General features: G+C 47.1%; 1 protein-coding gene across 1 annotated transcript in view; it reads left to right on the top strand.

Annotated features, from left to right (window-relative positions):
- setbp1 (SET binding protein 1) overlaps nucleotides 1–13320 on the top strand; it is a 35033-nt gene extending 21713 nt beyond the window's left edge. Inside the window, exons 3-7 of the mRNA XM_076015153.1 lie at nucleotides 1832–2241; nucleotides 2767–4692; nucleotides 4781–4988; nucleotides 5087–6152; nucleotides 9833–13320. Coding sequence (XP_075871268.1) covers nucleotides 1832–2241; nucleotides 2767–4692; nucleotides 4781–4988; nucleotides 5087–6152; nucleotides 9833–10338 — 4116 coding nt within the window. The 3' untranslated portion in view covers nucleotides 10339–13320. The remainder of the gene's footprint in view (nucleotides 1–1831; nucleotides 2242–2766; nucleotides 4693–4780; nucleotides 4989–5086; nucleotides 6153–9832) is intronic.
- The last annotated feature ends 13540 nt before the right edge of the window (nucleotides 13321–26860 follow it).

The raw sequence follows: 26860 nt of genomic DNA, 5'->3' as shown, positions 1-26860 counted from the left end.
GTCTGTCATTTTATCCCTCTGCGGACCCACGGTGCCTCGTCTTCGGTGTCGCCGCACACACAACATCACATTTGCATACACGTGCATACGCATCTTTGGGTGGTCTGAGCCGAAAGTGTGTGTGTGTGTGGGTGTTCTTACTGTCCACGTCTGTTGTTTTTTTAATGCGCGTGTCTTGCATACAGGAAATATGTGGCTGTTGTTGGGCTATTGTGAAACACACTTAAGATGAATGTGTTTGTTCTTAGAAGTACGTGCATCATAATTAGAACTATGAGATTTTTTTATTCTATGTAGGTTCATTTAATTTTAATTTCTATTCAGTTGGCACCAAGTACTACTAATCCATCCATTCTACAGTCTACTGGCATGTACATGCCCATATGTGTGAAGACGGGACTTAACAGTACTTCAGTCTGCAAACATATACTGAAAGCGATTGCAGTAAACAGTAACACTGTGTCAAGAGCTGCCAGCAGTGTGTGTGTGTGTGCGTGTGCGTGTGCGTGTGCGTGTGCTTCGACGCGGGCTTGTGGTTAGGATACATCTCCCTGCAGCACATCTGAACAGTGTCTGGTTGCGTCATATTGAGTTTGTTAATAACAGGCTAAACCACAAAGGCCATCCGCTGCTCTATTTCCCACCTTGCAGCGGTACGATGATTATGCTGCGATCGCCGTGTCACTGCATGTGTTCACATGGCGCAGGCTTACATCAGGCGTGTGCATTTTCTTTACATAACCTGGCCACTGTGTGTGTAAAGGTTGTGTTATACTTTATTGGAAAAAGTAGATGGCTGTGCGACCTTAAAAATAGTATTGCATATATATATATTGTTTTTTCCTTAAGAGAGATAATTACAGTGGGAGTTTTTAAGGTGCTTATTATGCAGATCTTCAGATCTTTGTTTTTCATTGCAGCCTTGGATGATTATCATTAATTATCCCAGATTTGTCCCAAAACTCTATTGATCTCCATAAAATATCATATTTAATCCTCTGTTTACAGCACGCTGCCAAAACGCTGAGTTTTTTTGCTTCCTGTTTTAAAAAAATGTTTGGAAGGAGATGAAATCCAGGCAGGTGCTAGGTGGTCTCAGAGGACAGAATGAGAACCTGTCTGGGGATTGTTTTCTACCTGGAGTCTCTCGGCGTCCTTTGTGAAAACATGAAGGGCTGATTACCACAATTGTGTGTTTACCTTTTGAAAAATGGAGCAGACAAAAGAAGAAAGGGACTGACTTTTTTTTTTACAATTCAGTTTATTGACCGGATAGAGACACAGTCAGTCGTTACGAAACACGGGCTAAAGTGAATTTAGCATAATATGAGACCTTTAATTTATGGTGATTACTTTGGAGTCTAGGGCAGCGAGGGACACGACTGAACAAAGCTAATGTGTTTAATACTGTGTGCCGAGAGAAACCCCCGTCTCCATCCCTGAGCTCTCACAGCATGAAACATCCTTACCACAGGAATTTAATTGCTCTGTAAACAAGTCTTTGTTTTGCGGCACAGCGCTCATTGCTCGCAAATGTATTAAAGGCTTCAGTCTTGCAGTAGAAGGCAAATATGCCATATCACAGCACAGCTGGCCGCTGATTTGAAATCTACTAACAAAAAGAGAAGCTACGAGTAGAATTGAATTGGGCGCCATGTCTTATCTCAGTCATAAACGCCGAAAACGATGAGTCACAGTCTCACGATCGCGTTATCATTGCCGCCTAATTGCCGCAGTCTCGCCGCCATTGTTGTCGATATAAAGCTGTTTTGTGATCGCAGTTTGTGCGTGTAGTAACCAAGACGTTGTTTCTCTCTTCTGTCGTTCCCAGACATACGAGCGCCAGTTCAGGATGCCTGAGCAGAGAGAGGGAGGCCTGCTGCATCTACTGGGAGTTCACACTCCGCCCAAACACCAGCATCGCAACTCTCTCCTTCCAGCACACGCCGAGCCGAGCCAGCACGCCCTCACCGAGCAATTCCAGCACGTCCATGGGCACGCGCAGCAAATCAGTGCCGACTGGATCACATCTACCACATCTTCTGCACCCCCCGCCCATTCGTCAGATTTTGAGCCAGCCAGGGAGCTGGCAGGAGGCGGCCAGGGCTCTCTGCTCGAGTCGACCCAGCCTTTCTCAAGGATAGTGGCCCAGAGTCCCTCACCACAGAGGTCTCTGACTCCAGACCTGCAGTTGCCCGTGGTTACTGACGCTAGCATTCTCAACCTGACCTCTCTCAGCAGGTAGGGTTCGTCTCACTGTGTCATTTCTGCTATTACTGTGCCCTGTGGATGAGAAACTGCACCGAGTTGGGATTTAAGCACATATTGTACAGCTTGTTAACTGCTGTTAGCTACTTACAGCTTCTATTTTATTAACTACTGTTAAATGTTAACGTAAGCGCTTATGAAGATATGCCAGTTCTGAATTTGTTTAATATAGCAACTGGGACAAGAGAATAATTAACACAATGTGGAATCAAATTGTCTTTAAACTGCAAACAGAAAATCGTCTTTATAAAGCTTTAATGTGGAATTAAAATCAGTGTGGGTTGAGGACATATTACATTGTTTTATTCACCCTTCAACTGCTCCACTTGTGCATTATATTTTTTTGCAATCTAATTTGTAACATTCCCATAATCTATTGCAGCTGCATTTCACCTTTCTGGTGACATTGGTACAGATTATATAGCATTGGTTGCATAGATTTTTTTTTTCCTTTCCTTCTTTTCCACTCATAATTTCTCTCCCTGTACATCTCCCCAGGGGCAAGGGTTTGCAAGAAGTCAGCGAGCAGCTCTTTGGGAACATCAAGAGGAAGTACGGCAGGAAGGACTCCCAGAGGATGTTCTGTAATCCCCATAGTGCTGATGCACCATGGGGAAGACAGCCAGAGAAAGGATCGGAGAGCCCAACTAATTCAGAGGAGAGGCAAAAGTACAGGCAAGAGGATACAGCTGAGCGGTTCCATGAAGAAACTGAGGAGAGGAGAAAAGAGGATCGAGAGAGAGGACTTGCTGGGCGTAGAGGGGAGGAAGAAGACAGGAGGATGCCCATGCTAACAGAGGAAGGCAAAGGACGAAAGAGGCGTCGGAGGCCTTCTTTTGACGACTCTTTTTCTGTGGAAGCGCAGTCAGCTCTACGGCAAGACTCTGAGAGTGCAGAGAAACACTTGCACGGGCCTCCAGAACCCAAAGTAGCATATAAGATGGACACTCACAAAAACCATTCTCCACTCACGAGTCAGGTGGATATCTGCAGAGAGAGGACAGAAAAAACGGAACGAGCCGACAAAGGTGATAAGAAAGAGAAGGGAGACAGATTAGAACGAGGAGAGATGCTCTCAAGTGGGATTGATCCAGAGTCGGCAAACCGAATCAAAAAGAACCCTGTGGGTCGTCCCCGGATCAATGCAGACATCATGAAACACAGAGAGCCCGTTCACAATCACCACAGCAAACCCAGTCTTACCGCAAACCCCAGACTTCCCAGTCCCATCCCCAGCGCCAGTTCCAGGGGTAGCATCAGTCCCATCCCCAGCCCCAAATCAAGGCCTAATATTAGCCCTATTCCGAGCCCCAGGCCCAGAATGGCACCGAGTCCCAGCAACAGTGACGGCACCAGCTCCACAACAAGTTCCAGACCAAACAAGGCCAAGGACAGATGGTCCTACCTGAAAGCAAAAAGCCATGCCAGCCTCGCAGTACCCCAGAAAGACACCCGGGGTGGCCTCTCAACCTTGGCCGAGCCACCTTCGGCTTTCCCAATCACCCCCGCCAGCCCTCTGTACGCCAACACCGACAGCTTGACTGTTCACGCGCCTGTCAAGAGGAAGCGAGGACGACCCAAGAAGCAGCCTCTCCTGACGGTGGAGACCATCCACGAGGGCACTTCCACGTCCCCGCCCCGCCCGCTGGCACAGGACACCCCCGCAGGGCAGCACCGCCGAAGAAAGACGCACGCTCTCAACACGCTGGTGCAGATGGCCTCGTCGACCACCACCAGCGCCAAAGGTCTGCTGCTGAAGCGCGGCAGAGGCAACTCCAGGCCAGTCAACCGGGTGAAGCTTGGAAAAATGCAGAGCATCCTGAACGAGATCCTCGCAGGCTCCAGCCAGAACGGCGCTCTGGCCCTGAAGTCGTCCTCGGCCCCGGTCACCTCCGCCATGAGCGCCATGGCGTCCACCATCGAGGCTCGCCTAGGGAAGCAGATCAATGTCAGCAAGAGAGGGACCATCTACATTGGCAAGAAGAGAGGTCGCAAACCCAGGTCGGAGACCCAGGGCTTGGCCCCCACCAAAGCAGTGAGGGACAAGCCCTTACTGCCCGTCTCTGTGTCCAGTCTCTATGAAAGCCCTGCAGTGCCTTCCACGTCCTCGTCCCCGAGCTCCGGTGCTCCGTCAGTAAGAACCAGCCACTCTGATGCCACGATGCCCAGTTTGCAGCCCATCTCAGCCCTGACCTCAAAGCTGCCCGGCAGGACCTTTCTCTCCGGGGGGTGGAAACTATCGCCGCCGCGCCTTCTGGCTAATTCGCCCTCTCACTTGTCAGAGGGGGCGTCGGTGAAAGAGGCAACCCTGTCCCCTATCAGCGAGTCGCACAGCGAGGAGACCATCCCTAGCGACAGCGGGATCGGGACGGACAACAACAGCACCTCGGACCAAACGGAAAAGGGCCCTGCGTCGCGCCGCAGGTGCTGTACATTGCTACTCTTCGTCTTCTCTTTCTTGCTCAAACCCGCATACGGGCGGTGGTTCACGGCTTGTGCTTTGCTCCCACAGGTACTCATTTGATCTCTGCGGTTTTGAGGCTGCGGAGGCAGCAGCCCTGGAAGCAACCAGCAGGGGCGGCAGAGCGCGCTGTGAGCGTCAAGGAACTGTCGTCGACAGCTTTCTGACACAGCAGGAAAAGAAACAAAAACACCATCGGCGGAAGAGGAAGTGCCTACAAAGCCGGGATCATCTTCATTTCCTCTCTGAGCTGGAGGAGGTGAGAAACGTTATTCTGAATTCTCCGTGTTATCTAATGCGCACAATGCAACTGGCTGTAACTCCCTAATTGTGCATATCATCAATTTTCTCCTGCAGGTTGTGTCCAAGCTGCAGCAGCTACGAGTGTCTCACAGACGTTACACCTGCTACCCCCAGCACCCTTACCCCTCTATTTTCCGCCTCAACTTCCACCATTACTACCCAGTAACCTACGACTCCTATTCCTGTGACTCCAGTTCGTACCTTCGGCGGAGTGCTGACATGAAGGCTAAACGGAGACGCGGCCGTCCGGCCAAAAGCAGCGAGCCAGTTACATCAAAGCTGCCTTTTGTCCAAGGATATGGTTACCCGCTAGCTGGAGCAAATTACTATGCAGCACCGTATGCGATGCCTTACGCACCTCCACTGAGTCTGGGGTACTTTCCTCCTGCTCCCCCATTTTACCTGCCCCACCACTCGCTGGGACCCGCACCACCTTCTCCCTTCATGAGGCCAGCCGTCCCACCTCCCAAGGCATTCCACCCCGCCGGACTCTCCAAACTCCAACCCGGAGCTAAGCTTCGCAGCGCTAGCGGCCCACTCCAGGGTCCCACCGTGAGAGGGGAGGGTCTGGGATCTCTCGGTGGCGGCGGCGCCGGTGGACTCGCAGGGGTTCGGATCCACAAGAGGAAGCACAAGCACAAGCATAAGCACAAGGACGAGCCCCTGCTTTCCCTGCGGGACCGGCAAGAGCTGGGCGGACTCTTCAGCGGGGCGAAGACCAACGCGCGGCTGAGCATGCTGGGTGACAGGCAGGACCTGGCCAGTCACGAGCCCTCGAAGCATCTGGAGAAGCAAAGGGGTAGTGTTCGAGGGTCGGGGCCCGGCTCCAGTTTGGGGATGTTTCAGGCAGAACACCTGCCCACGCACTCTCTTGCCGACAGCCAGTTCCTCTCCTGTCAGAGCCGACAACCAATAAACAGCTTCATGAGCAGCTACAGTAACCGATCAAAGCGGTTGGAGTCGTCCTCCGACCTCTTTTCCGTGTCACGGGACGACGACCACAACGGGAGAAGTAGGAAGACAAGGCTGGCTGTGTTCGGAGAGCAGGGCCCGATGTCCTTCCAAACAACCAGGCAGGAGCCGAGACAGATGAACGAGTGCTCCAGTCCTCCCCCCTCTGGTGAGAGAAGCAAACATCAAACGTGCATCGTTGTTGGAAAACTGTCTTGTGTGTTTGCTTAGCATGTTGAATGCCCATTAACATTTGTAGCTGATTCAAGCATGTTGCCTGCTGGACTGTACAAGACCAATTGACTTCAGGATAGACTGTGTGGAGCCGCCGCACGATAAAAGCCATCCACGGTTTACCTGCAGAAAGCTTCTGAACTGGAGCATTAGCAGGAAGTGCTCAGCTGGTATTTACAGCTTTACACAGCAGTGGACCTCATTATTGATCTGATTGCAAGCCAATGGGAGGCACATCATTAAATATACAGGGTGACTATCGCATGGAGAGAATTGGGCCACGGCAGGTCACTCAAATTTGACTTCTTTATGAGTTCCTCTTGCAAATGTGGATTTAGTTGTAGTGAGGAGTTTTGTGGTGGCTGTTCATTAGTGAGTAATGCAGAATTTGCATACTGTCAGAAAATAGAATACAACCAAAGTACATCTGTGTTTTTTTGGTGTGGTTTTTTTGATGTGGAGTTTGTCGCAGTGTGAAAAGCTATTACTTTCCTGCATATTATCCACTTTCCTAGAGTTTGTCTCCTTGTTGGTTTGAGCCCTTTTCCAAATGAAATGTATATTGTTAGCCTAATAGCACAGTTGCCTAAGTCATATTTGACCGTTTTTGGAAAACAAGAAAAAACACTTTTTTTTATCAAGCACATTGGTATTTTATTTTATTTTTTCCCAGACATCACAGTTTGGCCAAAAAATGATTGAGGCACTTATGCTATTAGGCTAACGATATGCTAGATCATACATGCCTTGAACCATTCTACAAATCAATTGTCCTTTTTTTATGAATACCGTTTGCAGAATGTTGCAACATCAGGACGTAGAGCAGACAAAGAGAGCGGGAACCCCCACGTCCCCCTAAATCTTCTCCGGCGAATATGTACATGGATATATTTTGTATTCTGCTGTCTTTGAGCACATCTGGCCGGGGAGAGGGGGAACGTAATGCATGGATGGAGATGACTATAATTCACCAATTTCTCCTTCCTCCCCTCCCTTCCTCCTCTCCTGCCAATGCCTCTGCCAAAGATATATTATTCACACAGTGTGATTTATTTTCTACAGACACGCCGTAAAAGGCCCTTGCCTGTGTAAAAAGAGCTGGCTGGCAGCCAGGGGTTTAATGACTGGGGCCTAGTCCAGTGGCAGGGAGGAGAAGTCAGGGGCTCAGTTAGAATACAGGCCCCCTCCACCCCCAACCCCCCTCACCCCCTCATCCTGGGGGATCCAGAACATATGACTCATACACGCACACACACACAGACACACACAGACACACACAGACACACGGCAGCACGCAACCTTTCCATATCCCTCTTGTTTTGCCTCCGCTGCCTTCCCCGTCTCGTCCCTTTTACCCTTGCGCTCGTCCCTGCAGTTCCCGCCGCTGCTCCCCATCTGCCTCTCTCCCACCGTCCCCCGCATGCATACGCTTCCCCTTGTTTTCCTCCGCCTCTTCCTCCCCCCTCCCCCCTTCATTTCTTCCCTTTCTCTCTCTGCCTCCTCTCCCCTCCCCCGCCTCCCCCCACCCCCCGCTCTCCTCCCCCCCCGGGCTGCTCCTCCTCCTCCTCCCCCTCCGCCGTGACTTACGGCCTCACTTCACAGCCTTACCCCAATTAGAACAGCGTTGCGCGTGCACGCACGCCACATAAACACGCTGGCTCCTTCAGTCTGATACACACACGTGCACACGCTGATTGATCCCCGTGCACAAACTCATGCAGATAGGAGATTCTCCTCCGCTGGCCCTGCAGTGCCCCTGACCAGGTTTCAGACAGGACGAAGTGACGCTTCATTTTTGTACTGTGTTTGTGTTGGAAGATGACCTGCTTTGCTGAAGACTTCCAAGAGACTGCAGTGAGAACCGGTCTTTGGTAAATAACTGCACACAGTGGCTCTCAGAGGAGATCGCCTCAAACCGCTTGTATTAAGGCGTGATTTACAAACTCCCAGTCGAGCGAGCGCCCGTCACTGTGCCGTGGTGGCTTCCCTGTCCACGGAGAAACAGGTCGTCAGTGCCATACGCCCCCTCGCACCGCTGAAGGTCACCGGTTTTATGTTCCGTGTATGCAGCCCATAAATTTCTGCTACTTTGTAGTGTGCGTGCGTGTGTGACTGTGAGAGGGCTGTGTGCGCGCACACCTCTGCGCACCTCGTAAACTACCGCTACTTAGTGCTTTTTGCATTAGACTAATTTCACTGTCCAGCATGAATTCATGCGGCAACAATGCACTGAGATGTTGAGCTGAGTTATGAATGGAAGAGCCTCTATTTATCGCCCAGCTCTTTGTTGCTTACCTTTCATCAGCACGCACCTAATAAGGGGACTCCTAATGCTTAATTATGTAATAGCAATTCAATTCATTGTTGTCTTTAAAATGTACGTTGCATTGTGTAATGACGCTGTTACAAGCCTCTCTAGCGGTTGTCAGACATTCACAAATTCTATGAAGCTTTTAAACACCAGAGAGAACGTGTGCCCGTCTTGCGTTCCTGTGACATAAAACATGTGTTTTGCATCAGACGGTGTTTGCGCGCTCAGAGCCGTTGTGATTCTGCAAAGCTGCTGCATTGCATCAGCGGGTTCCTAAGGAATGGATGAAATGGTTTTGGAGGACAGGAATAAGAGTAGAAGCTCAGAAAAAAAAAAAGAGCAAACACTTTGTACGCAAGCGCAAAGCTTGGGGAATGGTGACTGATTGTGCTTTTCCTCCATTTTGGCAATGACTCAGTCTGAGCCTCAGGAACTGTGCCCAAGCGGAGAGAGGGGCTGGGGGTGGGAGCGGGTGGCGGGGTGTGTGGAATGGGACAGAGATGGGAAACAAAAAGAATGACAAAGACGGGCCGAGAGCAGGAAGCGGTTTCTGAAATGGAGACGGAAATGAAATGGTGCAATGTTCGCAGTTCGATTGAAAATCGGAGGGCAGCACATCGCTGCTCGCGAAGAGTGAAGAGAAGGGAGGGAGGGGTGAAAAGATAGGAGGAAGGGAGGAAAAGAAAGAAAGAAAGGAAGAAAGAAAGAAAGGAAGCCTGTTCAAAGGGCATACTGCCCAGTTCATCTGTGGAAAGGAAACAATATGGCCCCAGAATCTTTTGCTGGTCCATTAAAAGCGGAATTCATTACTGCTGCATATTTGCATGCATATGGAGCAGCGTTTTTGTGTTTGTGCATGTGCATGTGGATATGGATATGTGTGTTTTTTTGTGTATTTGTGTGTGTAACTTTGGCTGTCTGCACTCCAGATGCGCAGGGATGTTATTGTGTAGCGACATATCAAATGGTTGAAGGAGACATTTCTGTGGGTTTCCTGCTCGCAGAATAGGATCTCCTTATTTCCTCCCCTACTCGCTGCTCTCTAGTAGACAATTACAGGATAGGATCTGCTCTCCTGGCTCAGCTGGGCTTTGAAAAGCTTACATGAATATGTCAAAATTAGCAGGAAGCTCTTGAAGCAAGCGAAAAAAAGAAAAAAAAAAGATCTCTGTGAATTAGATTGGCATGACGTGTTTCCTCGCTTTTCCGAGGCTGCTTCTTCTTTGACTGACATGTTAACATAAAAGGGCCAGATAAACCTTGCTCTGCTGTTTGTTGACTTTATCGTGCCTCTTCTCTTCCAGGTGTTCCCGGTAAGCGGAGATACAAGCGGCGTGAAGTAGAGCAGATCCAGAAGGACGTGAGGAGGATGCATTCTTTGAACTTTGAGCATGTGCAGAAGATTCTCCGTGCCAAGCGGCTACAGCGGCAAGCCAAGACGGGGAACAATGTCGTTAAAAGACGGCCCGGCCGGCCCCGAAAGCAGCCCGTAGAGGAGCCAGACGTGTCCGTGGGCCAGGAGGAGGACATCGCTAATGCCCTGGGTTTGGATCTGTTTGGCGGTCGGCGGGCCGATGGGAGGACTCTGGGGATGCCTGTGCTGGAGAGGTGCATTGACCTGCCGGGGAGACACGGCAGACAAGCGGGTCTGACCCCGGAGCCTCTGGAGTTCGCACATAACGACGCCATCTCAGCAACAATTGAAAATGTGGTCCATCAAGCGCGAGCCGTACCTCCGCTGGCCAAAGGTGGGAAGCGCAGAGGCCGGGCCGTGAGCAGGGATGAGTTGTGGGTTCCCGCCAGCCAGTAGGACCTGCAGAGAATGAGCAACTGTGTGAGAGGAAGTGGGAGAAGTTGACGGAGCACTTCTGCAGCGGCCCTAATCCTGGGAGTTCTCGGTGCACTTTGACTTGTTTCGCCTCTCTGGTCCGTTGGTTCTGCACTGGAGAAACAAGAGCAGGAGGGGAGACTGGGAGCGGCGTCCCTCTGTTTGCCGGAACCAAGCAGACACGAGCATTTCCAGGATTCATCGGACCTTCGTTTATAATGGCACTATACGGTACTAACTGATACTGAATCTTGATGACATTAAAAAACAAAACAAACGTGTGGTACTTATGATAGTGTAGGATATTATGTGATTCTTTATGTATCTGATACAGTGATGTGTATGGTACTTAATGATATCTGAATGTGGCTTTAGCCATATATTTACCAGCAAGGGGAGGGGGGAAGGATTCATATTAAACTGTGCAGCTCTGCTTATTTTTGCCTTTGCAAGGGAGCTTGTCAAAGACGTGTTGGATGATAGAGCGGTAATGAAGCCACCTTACCTTATTGCTTGTTCCCTGCGCTTTGCTCCCGCCTCCATCTCTACCCTCCTCGCTTTCGTCTCCTCTCTGAGAAGGAAGTGATAATTGCCGGCAGCTCCTCACCAACCGGTCCCCGTGTTTGCTCGACACTCCAATTTTTTTTTTTCTTCTCTCTAGCCCTCCCTGGTGCCTGCCACTCATCTTCATCGCCCCTTTGTGCTCCCAGGTGTGTTTTCCATGTCCCGTTGCTTGCGCTCCCTCAGCCGAACCCTCTGTCTCATTTAGTTTCTGTCCGCTCTGGCCCGTCCCGAGTAGTGACACATAGGCAATATAGTGGACGAGGCTCCCACAGACTGTACATAGAAACAAAGTCCACTGTTATCTTGCCTTGTACAATGAGAAACCAGCTCATAGACATGTAGTGGAATACAGTATATCAAATAGAATTCTTGTACCATAGACAATGAAAGTTGTGTATTGTTTTATAACCAAAAAAACAGACATGGGTGTGACTCAAGACAAGTTTGTTTTCAGACAGTAGGAACCGCATATATTCATTTATACACTCATTGTGTGTGCGTTTGTATCCAGGGCGGAATTGCATACAGGAGGAATATCAGGTGTGTTCTTGGTAAACCTTAAAATTGGTTTAATGCACTATGAAAAACCATACATTTGCATCAATCAAATGCAGCACTTACATGCTTGTTCCAGCCTTATGTTTTGGCCTTTGATGGTGTGGATTTCCATTCCAGAGAGCATGGATCGTTTTAATCAATTTGTATATGCAGGCTGCGCAGCCAAAAGCGTCAAACCAAGGCCCAAGTCTGAATCGTGATTGGACAATTCAGACGTGGCTCCCAGTCAGTGTTTCAAAAAAAAGAAAAAAAAAGTTAAGCCCAGACTTTTTACTCCACATGATTTTTAATCTATGTCCTCTGAAATATTTTTTAAAAATAAATCAAGTATTTAGATTTAGAAACCAAAGTCTCAGTATTCCATGTCAGGATGTATTATTCAAATCAAATCTGAACCAGGGTTTGACAAACTCTGCGGCATGTTGACATCGATGTATTGCATTCCTGTGTGCACTCTAGAATGTAGCCATCTCGGATCTGATTTGTGTCGACATGTCAAGCCTTTGTTAAACCCTGTCTACTGTAAATGTGGATTTGGCAAGCGGTTTATATTTTTTCAAGGAAGAAAATTCAGAATATAAGCAATGGATCCACGTTTCTTTTTGCATCTTGCTTTTGTTTCAGGATTTCCTTTCTTCTTTGGGTTGGGTGGGTTTCTCGGTTGCAGCAGTTCAACTTGTGCCTTAAGTTTCTTTCTCTCACCTGTTACATTTGAACTGAGAAATATCCAGTGGCAAAGTTCTCCCAAGCAATTGACCCAAAAATCGTGATCGTGCATCTGATGCATGTGTCATTAGTCATTGGATCCCCCCAGACGCTTCCTGTGTCCCTTCACTGCTCCCGCTGACCACGTCTTTGGCCAGCGGGCACATCTGTCTTACAGGCTCCTCCAAGTTTTCCGACTCTGATCGTCAAAGCAGAACTAGAAAGCATGAACTTCAATTAATGCAATAGCACTCAATTAAATACTCATCAAGCATTGGCCTAAGTACAGGCGAAACAGAGAGGTATAAGTGTTTAATCATAAATAATGACGGCACTCAACATGACAGTGCCCAACTGAACATCATTTACCTTCACAGTATTATTACTAAAACTGTTAAGCAAAGAAGGGACAGAGGAGGTTGTCATGGACATCACATTCTCCTATCTCGTTCACTATGCATCAGGCCATGCCTGGTAATGACCTTAAAATGAATTTCTGTTCTGGGTCCACCCTTTGACAAAGAGAAATAAGTGGTCTTATTTACAGAGTGAAATGAATCCTTGTAACTCAAATTGTGAATCAAACCAGGAATAATTTGTATAGGTTGTGCAGAAAGTGACTATCATTGATTTAAAAAAACAAAAAAAACAAAAAAAAACTATAGTTACTGCAGGTCTATGCAGTGCAGCCTTAAGCAAAACTACAGTGTTTGTTGTAAATAGTATCACTATGTCCATCCTCATTGGATAATGGATGGGATGAGCTAGGCTAAGTTAGGATGTCTCGCAACCACAGTCGGCCTCGTCTCCCTTCCGAGGACTGCTCAAGACCTCAGAAGCAGCAGCTAATTGATTTTCCACCGATGAGAGATTCTGCCCCAGAGTGACGGTCACGCTTCTGCCTTTTTAAATTACACCCAATGCTAAAATTAGTCGTCTTATCACACCTGTGAAAGATCTTGGATGGTTCAAGCTCCGCTGCTCTGCACTCCGCCAAAAAGAGAAGAGTCCCAGCTGACTCGCAGCTATTTCGCCCGCAGCCAGATGGGGCAGGGCAGCGGCGAAAGGAGTAAGCGAGAGGGTTACGACCGGAGGGGGTTCTCAGTGTACAGAGCAAAAAAAAAAAAAAAAAAAATACACTCGTCCTGGCTTCAGAGATTCTAGCCTTGCTTTCCTGGATGACTTTCTGTGGGTCTGCGGTAGATTTTTGGTTGAAGATGGGGTCTAGATATGTGGTCTGTGAGATTTTGGAGACTACACATTTGGCAGCTTCCTCCTCCTTACTGTGGTCTCAGACAGAGTTAAAGACCCCAGGTGGTGCCTGTCCTGTCTGTCTGTCTCTCCTACCAGCCAATGCTCCGGTGCCTTCTAACACTGACAAGTATTGTCCTAATCCAGAGCTTTCACTCTACAACAGGGACTGCATAGGGGATTTTCGCTGTGAATAGGGTTCGAGGTCACCGTTGTCGTCGCCGCGCCGTTTAGCAGTTAATCTGGACGAGTGGCCATTGGGAAGCCCCTTAAGCACTAATGTAAGGATCTCTTACCGCGTGTTTGGTCCTGGCATCAGGGGCAGTGCAGTTGTGCATGACTTACCGCTAGCCACACACCCGCAGTTCTCTAGCGCGACTGGGAAGGGATATAATGGCACCTAGATTCTTTTGTAACCACCCCCATTCCCTGCGTGGCGTGCTTTAATGGGCATCCCGCTCAAGGAGTGAGGGGCCTCGTGTGACAGAGCCTCATTAATGTACATGTCGTCATCCTCACAGCATACATTGCAGTTCAAAGCTATAATGTTGTTCTCAGCTGCAGATGAAGCATTCAGAAAACCAATAAATGTACTTCTTCTAGAGCACAAAGTGAGCTCTTCTAACAGTGTGGGCATATTTTAGTTTGTATACATAGTGTATTGGAACCTTTTTCTAGAGTGGATTTCCTTTATTTGCATGCTCAATTTGATTGTATGCATAAATATTTTAGACAAGCCGAAAGTTAAATTTCAATTTGAATTTGGATCAAGACTTGTACATTGTTTGATATGTTTCTTTTTTTTGTAATGGATTTTTTAATTCATGAAGCATTTTTGTACATTGTATGAATATAAAAAACTGCAAATATTTGACATATAGAGTAAATACTAGAAGCGCATGCATATGCATATATTCTTCACAGTATATATGTGTAAATGTACACATATATTTTGTATTTGCATTTGCTGGCATACAGATATATGTCTTAAGCACATATATACATGCAATATATATGTATATTCATGTCTGCTGGCATGCTTTTGGTCATGTTTATCTTTCATGATCTTGTATGTTCATTTTTTTTTTTATTTCTCTTTCCTCAGAAAGAAAAGCTCATTTTTTTGCTACCCTTTTTTTGGCTGGCAGCATTGAGCACTTATTAAGAAGAACTACAGTTGAAGTTGTTCCTGTTATCCATTGTGTGAAATAATAAATGACTTTATTGACAGAACATGGTGGCACATCCTTTTTTTTTTATTTTATTAAATGCCTCTGGTTTAAGAATTTATTCATACATTTTCACATGCTCAGAAAGGGCTGGAGGATTGTTTTATGAGAAGAACCACTTGAGACTGAGAGAAGGTGCGTGCATGCAGACGTCAGATGTTCTTCCCACTGAATGAGTTCATACTGCACCACACTGTGTTTCCTGGTGGTAGTTAAAACACAGGAAATCCTCTCATCAGATTATTCCACAGTCTTACTCAGGCACACACACACACACACACACACACACACACACACACACACACCTCTGCACTCTTACTCGTGCACTTGCTCATTAGCCAAGCCTCCATCTCTAAACCCTGCCTGCACTGGCCCATCAGTGTCTGTCCTAGGTGGGCTGGGCTGCATGCTGCTCTGCTATTGGATGAAGCCGAGTGGGAAGTACCCCTGCCATTGGCTGCTGCCAACTAGTAAAATTCTTCTGTTACCATGGTTGCAGGGTGAGCTGCCCAAAAGTGTCTCAGTGTATCTAGTGGCGCTGATGGAACTGTTGGCATCGCTGGCGTTATGCTGAAGGAAAAAAAAAAAAAATAAATCCTCCCCTCCTCTCTGATGGAAGTCAGCGCTGCAGTGAGGCTGCACCCAAATCACTCTCCGCTGATGCCTGTAAATGAGCCCACATGGCCCCACTCTACCTCCAGCACCAGAGAGTGGATGAGATAGACGACCGGGGCTGTGATCACGATGAAACAGCACAGCAAAGCACATCCTGCATGATGGATGCACTGATGAGCCAGAGCTACATCAGGAGGAAGCAGGATCATCAATCTGCCGCGCAACGTGTGGCTGCTCTCGCCAGGTTCAGCGTTACATGTTAGCTGCCGCCGAGACGGTGTTGATTTTTCACGCCGGGCTGCAGAGATGAAGATTGAACGGAAACATAAGCGACATCGTTGCGATTGACGTGGCACCGTGGTGGACAATGGAATGAGTGTTCCTATAGACTGTGACCAGGAAGCATATTGTGCAAAAATGAACTTTATCAACATTTTCCAACACAAATACGTCACTGGCAAGTTTTATACCTCAAAGACAGCCACTTCATCCTCATCTTGATTTGTCCCCTTCTACCCACGCACACACAAACAAACACACACACACACACTACAGGTACAACACAGCAGTTGTAATATTTGTTAGTACTATTGGGGAAAGGTGCAAACAAAGGGCTAAACAGCCTGCTTTAGAGGAGTGTGATAATGTCAGGTGTGCCGAGCAAAATAATCCAATTTCACTTAATTGGTCTAAAAAAAATACTATCATTCCACTGTGTTGAATGTAAGTCTCTTTTCCTCCCTCAATTCCTCCCAGAATATCAGCTTTGTGTGCATCTTAACAGGCCCAGGTTTCACACTGAGTGAGTACAAATACATTAAGAGACTATATTGTCAATATTAGGCTAAAAAGTCTTGTTTTATATGTTGGTGGTATGCCATTGGATTTTATCGATGTAAAAAATGTGCCGTGCCTCAAAAAAGGTTGAAAAACACTGCTTTAGAGTCAAGTTGCGTTACTTCCAGGGCTAACGAGTCAGTGTTCTGTACCATCAGCACACAGAGGCATATGTCAGCACAGCTGCGAAGGTCTGAGTGCATACCACAGTTATGACACGCTATCCCAAATTACAGCCTGTAATGAAGCTGAGGTGGCGGAGGAGGTCTGAACCACTTTGTTTGTGTGGGAGAGCAGTGTGTCTTACAATTGAAGTGAGTGGCAGGGTCTTCCCCGCAAGTGCTGGAACGTTGGATTGAGAACTGATGGGAGCTGAGAGCGTGTGCACGTCCGTGAAGGGTAGACTTGGGAATCATTCTTCTGGGTTGCGTTCTGAGGAAAACTTCAAAGGCTTTTGATGCGCGAAAGTTTTGTCTGACTTACCCGGTGTCATTCTTGTGCTGTTCATTTGTTTCCAAGAAGATTAAGGTGAACCCGCTTTGTCAAACAGCTCATGACGAGATCCAACAAGTGGGCAATGGTCAGGCACAGCCACTCCAACACAATCCCACAAAAGCCCAGTGATGGGCCGACTGCATTTCTAACACTGTTGCCAGCTGCGAGTGTGAGCTTCCTTTAGTGGGAGAGGTTTTTGGAGTGGCTTTGAAGTGCACCGCAGATGAAGTGGGCGAGCCTTTTGTGATTATAGCCTAATTGTTGAATTCTTCATCTCTAAATCTTCCCACTCCAACCAACCTGCATAAATCAGCATTTTGCCAAACGCGTCCTACTAGCACATTGTGGAAGATAAAGAGAGAAGTTTGTGGAGGGAGGCGGGGGAAGTCAGAGCCTTCTTTGCTGTTGGTCTTCTCATTTCAAAAGCTTTCCGTGAGCTAAATTATCGGCATTGTTTGTGTTGATGTTGGCAATTCATTCCCATTTCCATGAGAGCAAAGTGAAGCATGAAAAATTATCCCAAAGGAAGTTCACCGTAGCCGCAGATTACTTGCTAGTTCGAATGGAAATGCATTGCCTAATTTGTTTTGATCTGTTATTCCTCTTGGTATATGGAATAACAGATGCTTAGTTGCTTAGTTTTCTTTCTACTACAGGAATCTTCTTCCTGTTTTTATGTCAAATGATTTTATTTTATGCAACTTTGAACTTGTGAACTTGCTTCCTGTCTTGCATGCCAACAATTATTCATTTTAACCTATGCTGGTTAAGTAAAGGTTGAATAGAAAACCAACACTTTTTGCCATTGCTAAGTTAAAAACAAAAACAAAAAGAGAGAGCAATATACTCATTGTGCAATCACTTGTATCACTTTTGTTTTTAAATATATATATATAGCCGTATCACTTTTATTCGCCGTGGCTAGTCATTATACTTCAAGTCAGGATGAACAGGCCGCTGCCAGTGAATTTCTTTCTGAGACGCGTCCAAAGCCACGCAGACCATCAGTGCCAGGCAGAGAGAGAGCCACACGTTTGCGGCAGACAGCAGCTCTGCCGCCGGAGCCAACTAAACCAGGAAGTCTGCCATGCTAGCAAGAATCCCTTCAATTTATCTCTGTTGGTGTTTTCAGAGGATACCTACTGCTCGTGTTTATGAAGATGGATAGAGGAGGCGACACATGAACGCGCCTCCTCTCTCCCGCCTCACTCTTCATCTACCCGCAAAGCCACGGCAGCGATGGGATGCACCACCTGGTGGCGAGATTTATCACTGCAGTGCCAAACAGCTTGGCCCTATCCAAACGGCAGAAAGAGAGAGGGGGCAGAGAGAGAGAGGGAGAGAGAGAGAGAGAGGGGCAGAGAGAGAGAGAGCGAGAGAGAGTGCAAGCAAAAGCAGCAAAAACGTCAGAAGCCAGAATGTGCATTCCTCTTCTTCATACTCCAAAGGTCAGACAGCCATGGAATTGTAAAAATTCAAACCTGTGGCCGTTGAAATAAATCAGGAGTTCCTTAAAAAAACAACCCCCCCCCCCGAAATAACTTGTCTGGTCTGTTGACATGTAAATATTAATTCTACCTGCAGACAGTTACCACGTGTGTGTGTGTGTGTGTGTGTGTGTGTGTGTGTGTGTGTGTGTGTGTGTAAGAGAGCTACAACTTAAAAAAGAAAAAAAAAGAAAAAAAGGTGGTGGCAGTGGTGTGTGTGGTGGGTTGTGTGTGTGTGTGTGTGTGTGGGGGGGGCAGCGGGGAATAAAGAAGACAGCAGAGATATGACAGACCGTGTTACGCATGGAGCCAACCGCTGTTGCCACGGTGACAGTGTGACTCATGGCTGGTTGATTTGGATTTCGAGCGGTGCCCTGCTTTGCGTATGAGCGCGTGATTCACTGTTTATGTCCGCGAGCATGTGCAAAAATGCGGCGGCCTGCAGTGTATGACTGAATGCATGTGCACATGTGAACACCTTGTACCTGACGGCTGGTGGGAGGGCAAAATGAGAATATATTTTAGTTGTTAGGTTGCATATACTGTATATGTATATATATATATATATATATATAGGTTTCATATGTATATATATTTATATATACATATGAAACCTATATATATATATATATATATATATATATATATATATACGTATGTAACCTAACAACTAAAAGGGGATTTCCTCTGCGCAGAAGTCAAGAGTAATTGTCCACCTCTCATGTCTGCTTGGTCACAGTTCGAGTCTTTGTTCACCAGGGCTCTGCCGCCGTCTTATTAATGATGCCAACTTAGGTAATGCGCCTTTTTGATGAGAATAGGCCTCTTAATCTCTCTATTCAGGCTCCAATCCTACTCTCTCTCTCTCACACACTCACACACACACACACGCACGCACGCACGAACGCACATACACACGCACACGCACACACACACACACCTCCCCCTCAATCCTCTTAATAAGCTGTCTCTCTGTCTCCTGTAATTTGGCAGACAAGTCTATTATATGATACAGTCATATTTTATTAATGGACCCCCATCGCGAACACACACACCCCTCAGTGGATGAGATTATGTGACGCGCGGGGAACATGCCTCTGTGTTAAGAATGATTTTCAACCCCATCGGATGCCTTTTTCTTTTTCTTTTTTTTCTTCTTCATCTGCACCGTTTGTCTGCCGTGCTGTGCTGTTCGCTCGGGGCCCTGGAAGGCAGAACTGCAGGCGTCTCTGCCCAAGTTGCCCGCAGCTCCTTGCGCACTTCGCTACGCCTCCGTCAGCTCGCCTGTGGCACGGTACCGAGCGGCTCTCCAAAGGCCTCCAAACAGCAACATGAAAAGGCTACGTTCAATTATTGGGTTAAACGTTTTGTGGAAATATTGTGTCTCACTCTTTGTCTCTTTTCTCTGCCTCTCTCCCACTCCCCCCCCCCCCCCCCCCCCTTCCCCAGTGTTGCATCTAATTCATCCCATATGTTTTTCGGCACTGTCAGGCATGTGGCGAAGTACACTTCTCCAACGGCTCATTTGCCCAAATACCATTGCTTCATTGTCTTGTTTTTGCGGACACGAGAGAAGAAAGATGTGTTTACTTTTTCTTTTTAGTTGGTTTTAATCTGTTTATATTAGTACTGATTATTTTTTTTGAGTTTATTTGCATCACTGGCATCCCTGTGAGACTTTGCTAAAGTCCTTGGTGCCTTAGTCCACTTTTTTCTTTTTACTTTTTTTTCTTCTTTGCCTTTCTTCCTCCCTCCCTTCCTTTCTCTTTTATCACCAGACATTAAAACAGCAATGTAGATTTTTTTTCAACACCAGATATCCGAGATGTGCAAACAGACACAACAAGCCAGCTCCCTGCTGGCTCCCTGGCTCCCTCCCTCTACTGAGCAGAAGACAATGTAACAGGACCATAAACGTTTCATAACAATGTGAAATAAAAAAAAAAAGTGAGTAAATGATAGTGTCCCTCTTTGGTGCAGATTAAAATGTAGGCCACCATTTTAGCCGACTGTGTCACCATTGTTTATTGACAGTGTCGGCAGGGTGAGGATTCATTGGTCCTGAAGGGAGGGAGAGGACGGGGGTAAACTAACATGAATGCATGGGCAGCCCATCCAGTAAACAAGACGCTGGAGAACAATACACAGAATTGTAACATCGCTTTTTACTCTCCATGTCAATGTCCCACTACTTCTGTGCACAGCTGAGTGGAGTTAGCTTTTCGCCTGCCCGACCCCCCTCCCGAGGTTTGATTATGCTGACATTAACTTATAGTGTAACACACGAATATGAATTTGCACTAACTTCCAGTCACTGACAGGTTGGTTTAACACAGGTTACTGTCTAACTTCCTCATATAAATCTGGACATATAACATGTTTATTGCTTCTTTCTTGTGTTTGAACAGTAGCACATTTAGAGTATGACTTCCTGATACCAACTTCCCAGAAATTGTGGTGAAACCTCCCCACACTAAGCTGTCCATAAGTAAAATATATGAAAAGCAATAAAACGAAATATCTCCACTTTATTTACTTATCGTGTGGTTAGCCGTCAGTCAGACAGGCTTCATCCGCTCTCCAGGGATTTGTTCTGTTTAATTGTGTGACATTGACATATGGGTCCATACTTCTGGCAGACATCTATTCATACAGCACTTCAGCAACTCAACGCTATTGACATAACTGGTTTGAGGAGGATGAATGTCATGTCAATGCACGCATGTCATATTCATAATATAAGAGATAAGATGCACAGGATGTTACGAATTCTCGTCTTATCTTATTAATGCTCAAAAATTGCAACGTCTGTGCTCTTTTCCTGTCTCAATACATAAATACAGGGTAATTACAATGGCACTATACAGTAACAGCATGGAGCCTGGTGCATTAAGCAATTTCCACCGTTGTCCCTTGCAAAGCCAAGACCCAGTAAGAATTTTATATGTAAATATTCATCTGATGAAAATACAGGAACTGTTAAATCACCCCATAAGGACTCTTGCACGTTGCGGAATGCATAAAGATGTTGTATAGCTCCTTTAAACACTATCCAACTACCCCAGGACATGGTGAACACTGGAAGAAGAAGGAAAACAATAACACAGGGGAGGAAAGATCAGAGGACACAGCAACAGCTGAACATTAATGCGTGTAATGTAATTACAGCAAATCTCAGCGCGCCTAAACATATGTTTGCTCGTGTACGCGCCCGTGGGTGCTCACGTGTGCCCGTGATGAAGATGAGCGGAGCTTTGAGCTGTCAGCCGCACTTGAGGCTTTGACACGGTGTGACAGTCAAGAGCAACGCGGCGAGAGCAGACGACTGATGAGACTCGACAGACTGAAACGGAGCGACTGCTCATTAGAGGCATTTTGACAGTGGCTGGTTACGCGTCTCAGACGGTCATTTGATGAAAACACCTGTGCAGGTAGCTCTGCCGCCTCAATGGAGGCAGTGTGGGACAGAATTATTTTATTTTTTGTTCTTGGTAAAAGCAATATGGTTATGCTCACGGTTGTGGTTTAGAACATGCATGTTGGTTACTCATTAGTACATCACATCTTTACAATTTCACAATCTGCTTGTTCAAAGAAGCAGAGCTTACTCCATCCAACCCCTCCTCCTTTTCACAGCAGTCACTAATACATTTGTTGACGTCCTGTCTTTAAATTGTACTGCTGACCAATCATAGAATAGAAATACTAAAGTATGCTACTATGGAGTTGATAGGGTGTTCGTAGCTGTTTCATAGGTTAAGGTCTTTGCTCAAGTATATATAAAGCGTGTAACATTCACATATAAAGAGAAAATATGAGGAGTCAGACAAACAAAGGACATTTACAAATAGATAAATAGTAAATACCTATACTTAATATATTACATACATAATAACATATGTATGAATACACAATGAGATAAATATGTAGTACCATGATGCCATAAGTAGTGAAAGGCTTCAAGATGTCATCAGACCCTGTGCTTCAGTATTGTTCCTCCTTTGTAGACACTGTAAGCTCGTAGTATCTCTGAAACTGACTCATTCTAGTTCATTCTTTGAGGTCTTAGCTCAAGCTATTCCATATTTTAGTTCCACATGTACGCAGGTTAGCTTTTTTTTTTTTTTTTCGCAGTACAGTTAGTAAATAAAGTGCACTTTTGTAGTAATTTCCCCATGTCTCCACACAACAACTATGATATGGTGGCACCAGAGAACAGTAGAGAATCTGGAGAGATTTTTGGTCCAGACAATATTTTGCTTCATTAATTATTGACGTGTTTCTTGACACTTTTTAAACATATGAATATTTAAAAGCCGCGAGACTGAAATCAGCAACTGAATCAAGCAAGAGGATGTAAAATTAAACATAGATTTTCAGGGTTTTCGCTCCTGTGGAAGTGGGTCACATTGTTTTTGCACATCCAGAGGTATGAAATGCTTGAGGGGAGCCGCTGTGAGAGAACAGTAGGTACAGCCTGACCTCTGCTGCGCCTCTGTGTGGAACCGTTGTCGTGTTTTTCTCCTTTCTCTTCTTTTCTGTTTTAGTTCTAGCCCTCCAAGGCACATTACATAACTCCACTATTATTATTCCATCCCCCTACCTCTCTGTGTCTGGCAGACGGGGAAGAAGGAGAAACACAGATCCAAACAAGGCAACGACGGCGACTCGCTCGCCTCTTGTGCCGCAGCCCGTCTACCCTGTTTTTACCCCCTGTCGCACCTTCAGCCCCCCATTTCTGCGCCATCGCAACGTGTTTTTGCCTCTGCATGCAGAGCGATGTGGCGCGCTGGCTTTCCATTAGTTCATCCCCCCCCCCCCCCCGCTACTCGTGTGCGCAGTGTGAGCGTGCGTGCGCGCGGGCGCGTGCGAGCGAGACTGCGTCTCAGAACAGTATTATTGTAAACATATCATTTGATGGGGAGAGTGGTTCAGGTTGTTGGCCGGCTGCCCTGCTTTCATTTGGAACAGAACTGCCAACATCTGGACTGTGTCAAGACTCGCTGGCAGGGTGTGTGTGTGTGTGTGTGTGTGTGTGTGTCTTGAGGTCCCTGCCTTGGCCCCAGAGCTGTTAGCCATTGGATGAGGAACAGATTTGCTCAGATTAATCAAAGCCGAAGCATTAATAAAAAGAAGCCCAATTCCTCCACGTCTCCAGTCCGGCGTTTCAAACCCCGGGGCCGTGCGGGAGCAGCCGTGCATCCTCCGGGGGAAGGGATGCCCATCAGTCAAAGAGCTCCCAACCAACTCGGTCACGTGAATAGAAAAGTCAAACGCCTCAAAGTCGGAAACCGTCGTGCTCATTTATTCATTAGGTCTTGCTTTTTTTTAACAGCACGCCGCATTAAATAATGGACCGAATGGGAAAAGCAAACCGGAATCGGGGATCAAAAACCAATTCAACAGAGACGCATAAAATCTGTGCGTCTCACATGGTGAAAATTGCACGGCGAAACCGCCCTACAATCTCTTTAAACATGTGGGGCCGGGATGTGCATGCGGTGGAGGAGACGGATGCCGGACGTCCAAACGCTTTCAGACGCGTTAGGGAGCTGAGTGCGACCACAGCCCAGGAGAAAGAACAGAACCCACCTCGTGAAATTCATGTAAACTGACGGCAGATGTACATGAATTATAGCTGCGTGCACGCGGCGGCGAGCGGCGGCGGCGGCGATGGGAATGCCGGAGGAGAGACACGGATCAAAGTCGGCGTGTGTTCGCTTGTTGTGAAGCACCGTCGGAAAAAGAAATGAGTCAAGCCACGAGAAGACGCTGCGTAATAATGAGTTGTAGAATGAAAGCCCCTCTCCGCTTTCAAATCCCCCATTATGCCTCGCGCAGGGGTTCGGATTTAGCAGATTCAAAAACAAATCGTGCAAAGCAAAGGGGAGTCTCTTTTATTGAAACTCTGGCAAAAAAAAACAATTAAAGTCACACACATGCAGGCGTCATTGATGCGTTTTTTCAAATGTCTTTTTCAAATCACTTTACACTTGCGTTTTTCTTCTCCTTCCACAGCGTAAATGCAGACACCACTCTGAGCTGACCTGCCAGAAGAGCAAATAATCTTTCACTTGAGACTGTCACCCTGGGCCGGGCCGGGCCGGGCCGGGCCGGGATGGGCTGTTGGCTCTGGCACGGCTCTGGCTCTGGCCTCACCGGACTGAAAGATATTTGGGTGTAGTCAGGGCATTAGGTTTACTGCTGAGCTCTGAGTGGAACTGGGGCCCGAGACATATTTGGGTTGGCTGGCTGAGGGATGAGGGCTTGTTTGCCTACCGGGGCTGAGGAATCTGCAGGGGGCCTGCCTAATCTGCTGCACCATCCGACAGCTTAATTAGTGTTTCACCAGCTCCACTCGCACAAGTCCCCACTCCCCATCTCCGAGCACGCACGCACACACACACACACACGCGCGCGTGTGCACGTGCACACACGAGGCCTGGTTTGTTAGCCTAATAAAGAGCCATTAGAAGGTTAAATGCGGGCCTCATTAAAGATTAGTCATTTGCTAGCATGTATAATAAGACTCTCTCGTGTGATTCGGATAGCTGCTCATGTTGCCGCCGACAAAAAGTGACGACCGCAGTCAACTGGTGCGACGTTAATGTGCCGTGCCTCGGCCTGGGATTTGGCCCGTCCTCCTGCTGAGGGCATAAACACGACAAGAAAGGAACACAATTTCTTCCAGTTTGGAAATTGGGGAGGGGGTAGGAGAGCATGGGAAGGCAGGGGACGGGAGGGGGGGGCTTAAATGTCATTACACGAGGGTGTCTTTATGTTGTGGCTGGGCCGTACGGCCTGTAAATTGGTTGAGATGATTTTGAGGAGCGGTGATCCAGGGGGGCTTAAAGAGGAAGAGCCTTGAGAAGGATAAGCCGTGTGAAGAAGGGGGGGGGTTCTAGATTAGCCGCAATGGATTTGGACGCGCTCGCGGAAGCTTGGACTAAAGACTGTATTCAAATGTCAAAGATAATAATTTCACTTCTCCCCTTTACGAAGATCCAGTTTCTAATGCCTCGACCATCTGCCGGGGAGCCGAGCAGCGGTTGTCCAACGGCGCAGGCGAGAGAGGGAAAGAGGGAAAATTTGGCATGCCGGGAAGGTGCGTTTACTTGCTCTTTCCAACCCTCATTAAGCTCTATCTGATCCAAACAGGGTTCTTGTCTTTACTCGGGCTCTAATAACAATAATCTTCTGGTCACGGCCACATAAAAAACAGATGAGCATGAGCCATGAGGGAAAAATCAGTTTTCAGAGAGGAATTAAAATATAGGAGCTGCCAATGTTTTGACTTGGTGGATAGAGCCTCCAGGCAACTCGTTTTGGAGTGAGCGAGAGCAAGAGGCTACGAGAATGTCAAACAGCAGACGGTTTTAGCGACTCGAGCCGCGGATTAGCCGTCTGAGGGGCTGTTTCGGCGGTTGTATTATTACTGAGCAGGCAGCGATTAACCTGAGGTGTAAAACAAAGTGCTGGCCGCATGTCAATTAGAGAGATTCCCCTCAGAGATAGACGTCCGAGTTGAAAGGAGCCGCCCGGCTGGCCCGCTCAATCGCTTCCTCTTTCTGTCCTGATTAATATTTGAAGCGAGCTCAGCCACATCACAGGGAAGGAAATCATACTTTATGACTTCTGCTTTTGCATGTTTGCCGGGTTACTGAGGTCATGCGAAGTAACATCTGCAACACTGAGTTGGCACATTCTGAAAGCTGAAAAGCGCCCGACTGGGATCCTCTGAAGGCGTTCCAGACGGTCCCGGCTGATTGGCTCCTGACACGAGAATGACTCACTTCCATCTTCTGTAATTTGGCTCGCCGACATTAATTAGTTGAAGTCTTTTTCTCAGCTCGCATGTGTGGGTGTGCGCGCGAGGGTTATTATTATTTTTTTTTCCCCCTCTTCCTCGAAATTTATACAAATTCTCGACATTCTGATGCCTTATCATAACTCATTCTAATTACATGTTTGCTGACACTGTTTGTAAATTGTAAAGTTGAACACGGGCGTTAATCTGCCACTCTCTCTGCTACACGGGCCGGATGTGTCCCCGAGCTATATATCACGTTCCACAATATAATGTTTATGATGGCTTCGGCGAGGGCTGCGTGCGTGCACGTGTGCGCGTGCGGAGAAAAAAACAGAGCTATTTGTTTTGAGTGACGCTCTGTCACTTCCCTCGCAGGGAAACTTGCTAATTTACAGCCTCTCGAGCAGATGCCAAACATTTGCACACGCACACGCACACAAGCATACATCATCGCCAAGCCCCTTCTCATCCACCCATATGCGCTTAAATGAGCTGTCACTAAATCTTTGTCAACGCGACTCCAACAGAGTTTCAACTTCACTCTCCATCAAGGAACATTTAGCCTGACGAGCTTAAAGTTGTTTACCTGACGCGTTGCTCTGTTGTTTCATTAGACCGACATCCTGCCGTCAAAGTGGAAACGATGTGGTGTAGAGGGACGTGCAGGAAAGGTGGTAAATACTTTGTAACATGGTAAAAGACTGCGGCTACAGTTTTCATTTTCACGACAACTGCTCTGATAAAAGATTTTCGTGTCGATTGTTTTCACGCAGTATTTTTGTCCATTCAGACTGGAGGACAATGGTGGCCAGTCGTACCATTATTATCATAAGGAAACCCAGGTAGTGTGTTTGACAGTGTGTGACAGCGTGGACCCTAATTTTGCATTTTGCAGCTTGGAGGACATCCAAGTCAAATGCGAATGTCTTTTCTGCCTCTGAAGAAGCTGCAGG

The sequence above is a fragment of the Nelusetta ayraudi genome, unplaced genomic scaffold (assembly GCF_046127955.1).
Source record: "Nelusetta ayraudi isolate G7.1 ecotype Tasmania unplaced genomic scaffold, CSIRO-AGI_Nayr_v1 ptg000181l, whole genome shotgun sequence".
Classification (NCBI taxonomy): domain Eukaryota; kingdom Metazoa; phylum Chordata; class Actinopteri; order Tetraodontiformes; family Monacanthidae; genus Nelusetta; species Nelusetta ayraudi.
This window is presented reverse-complemented; position numbering and strand designations above follow the sequence as displayed.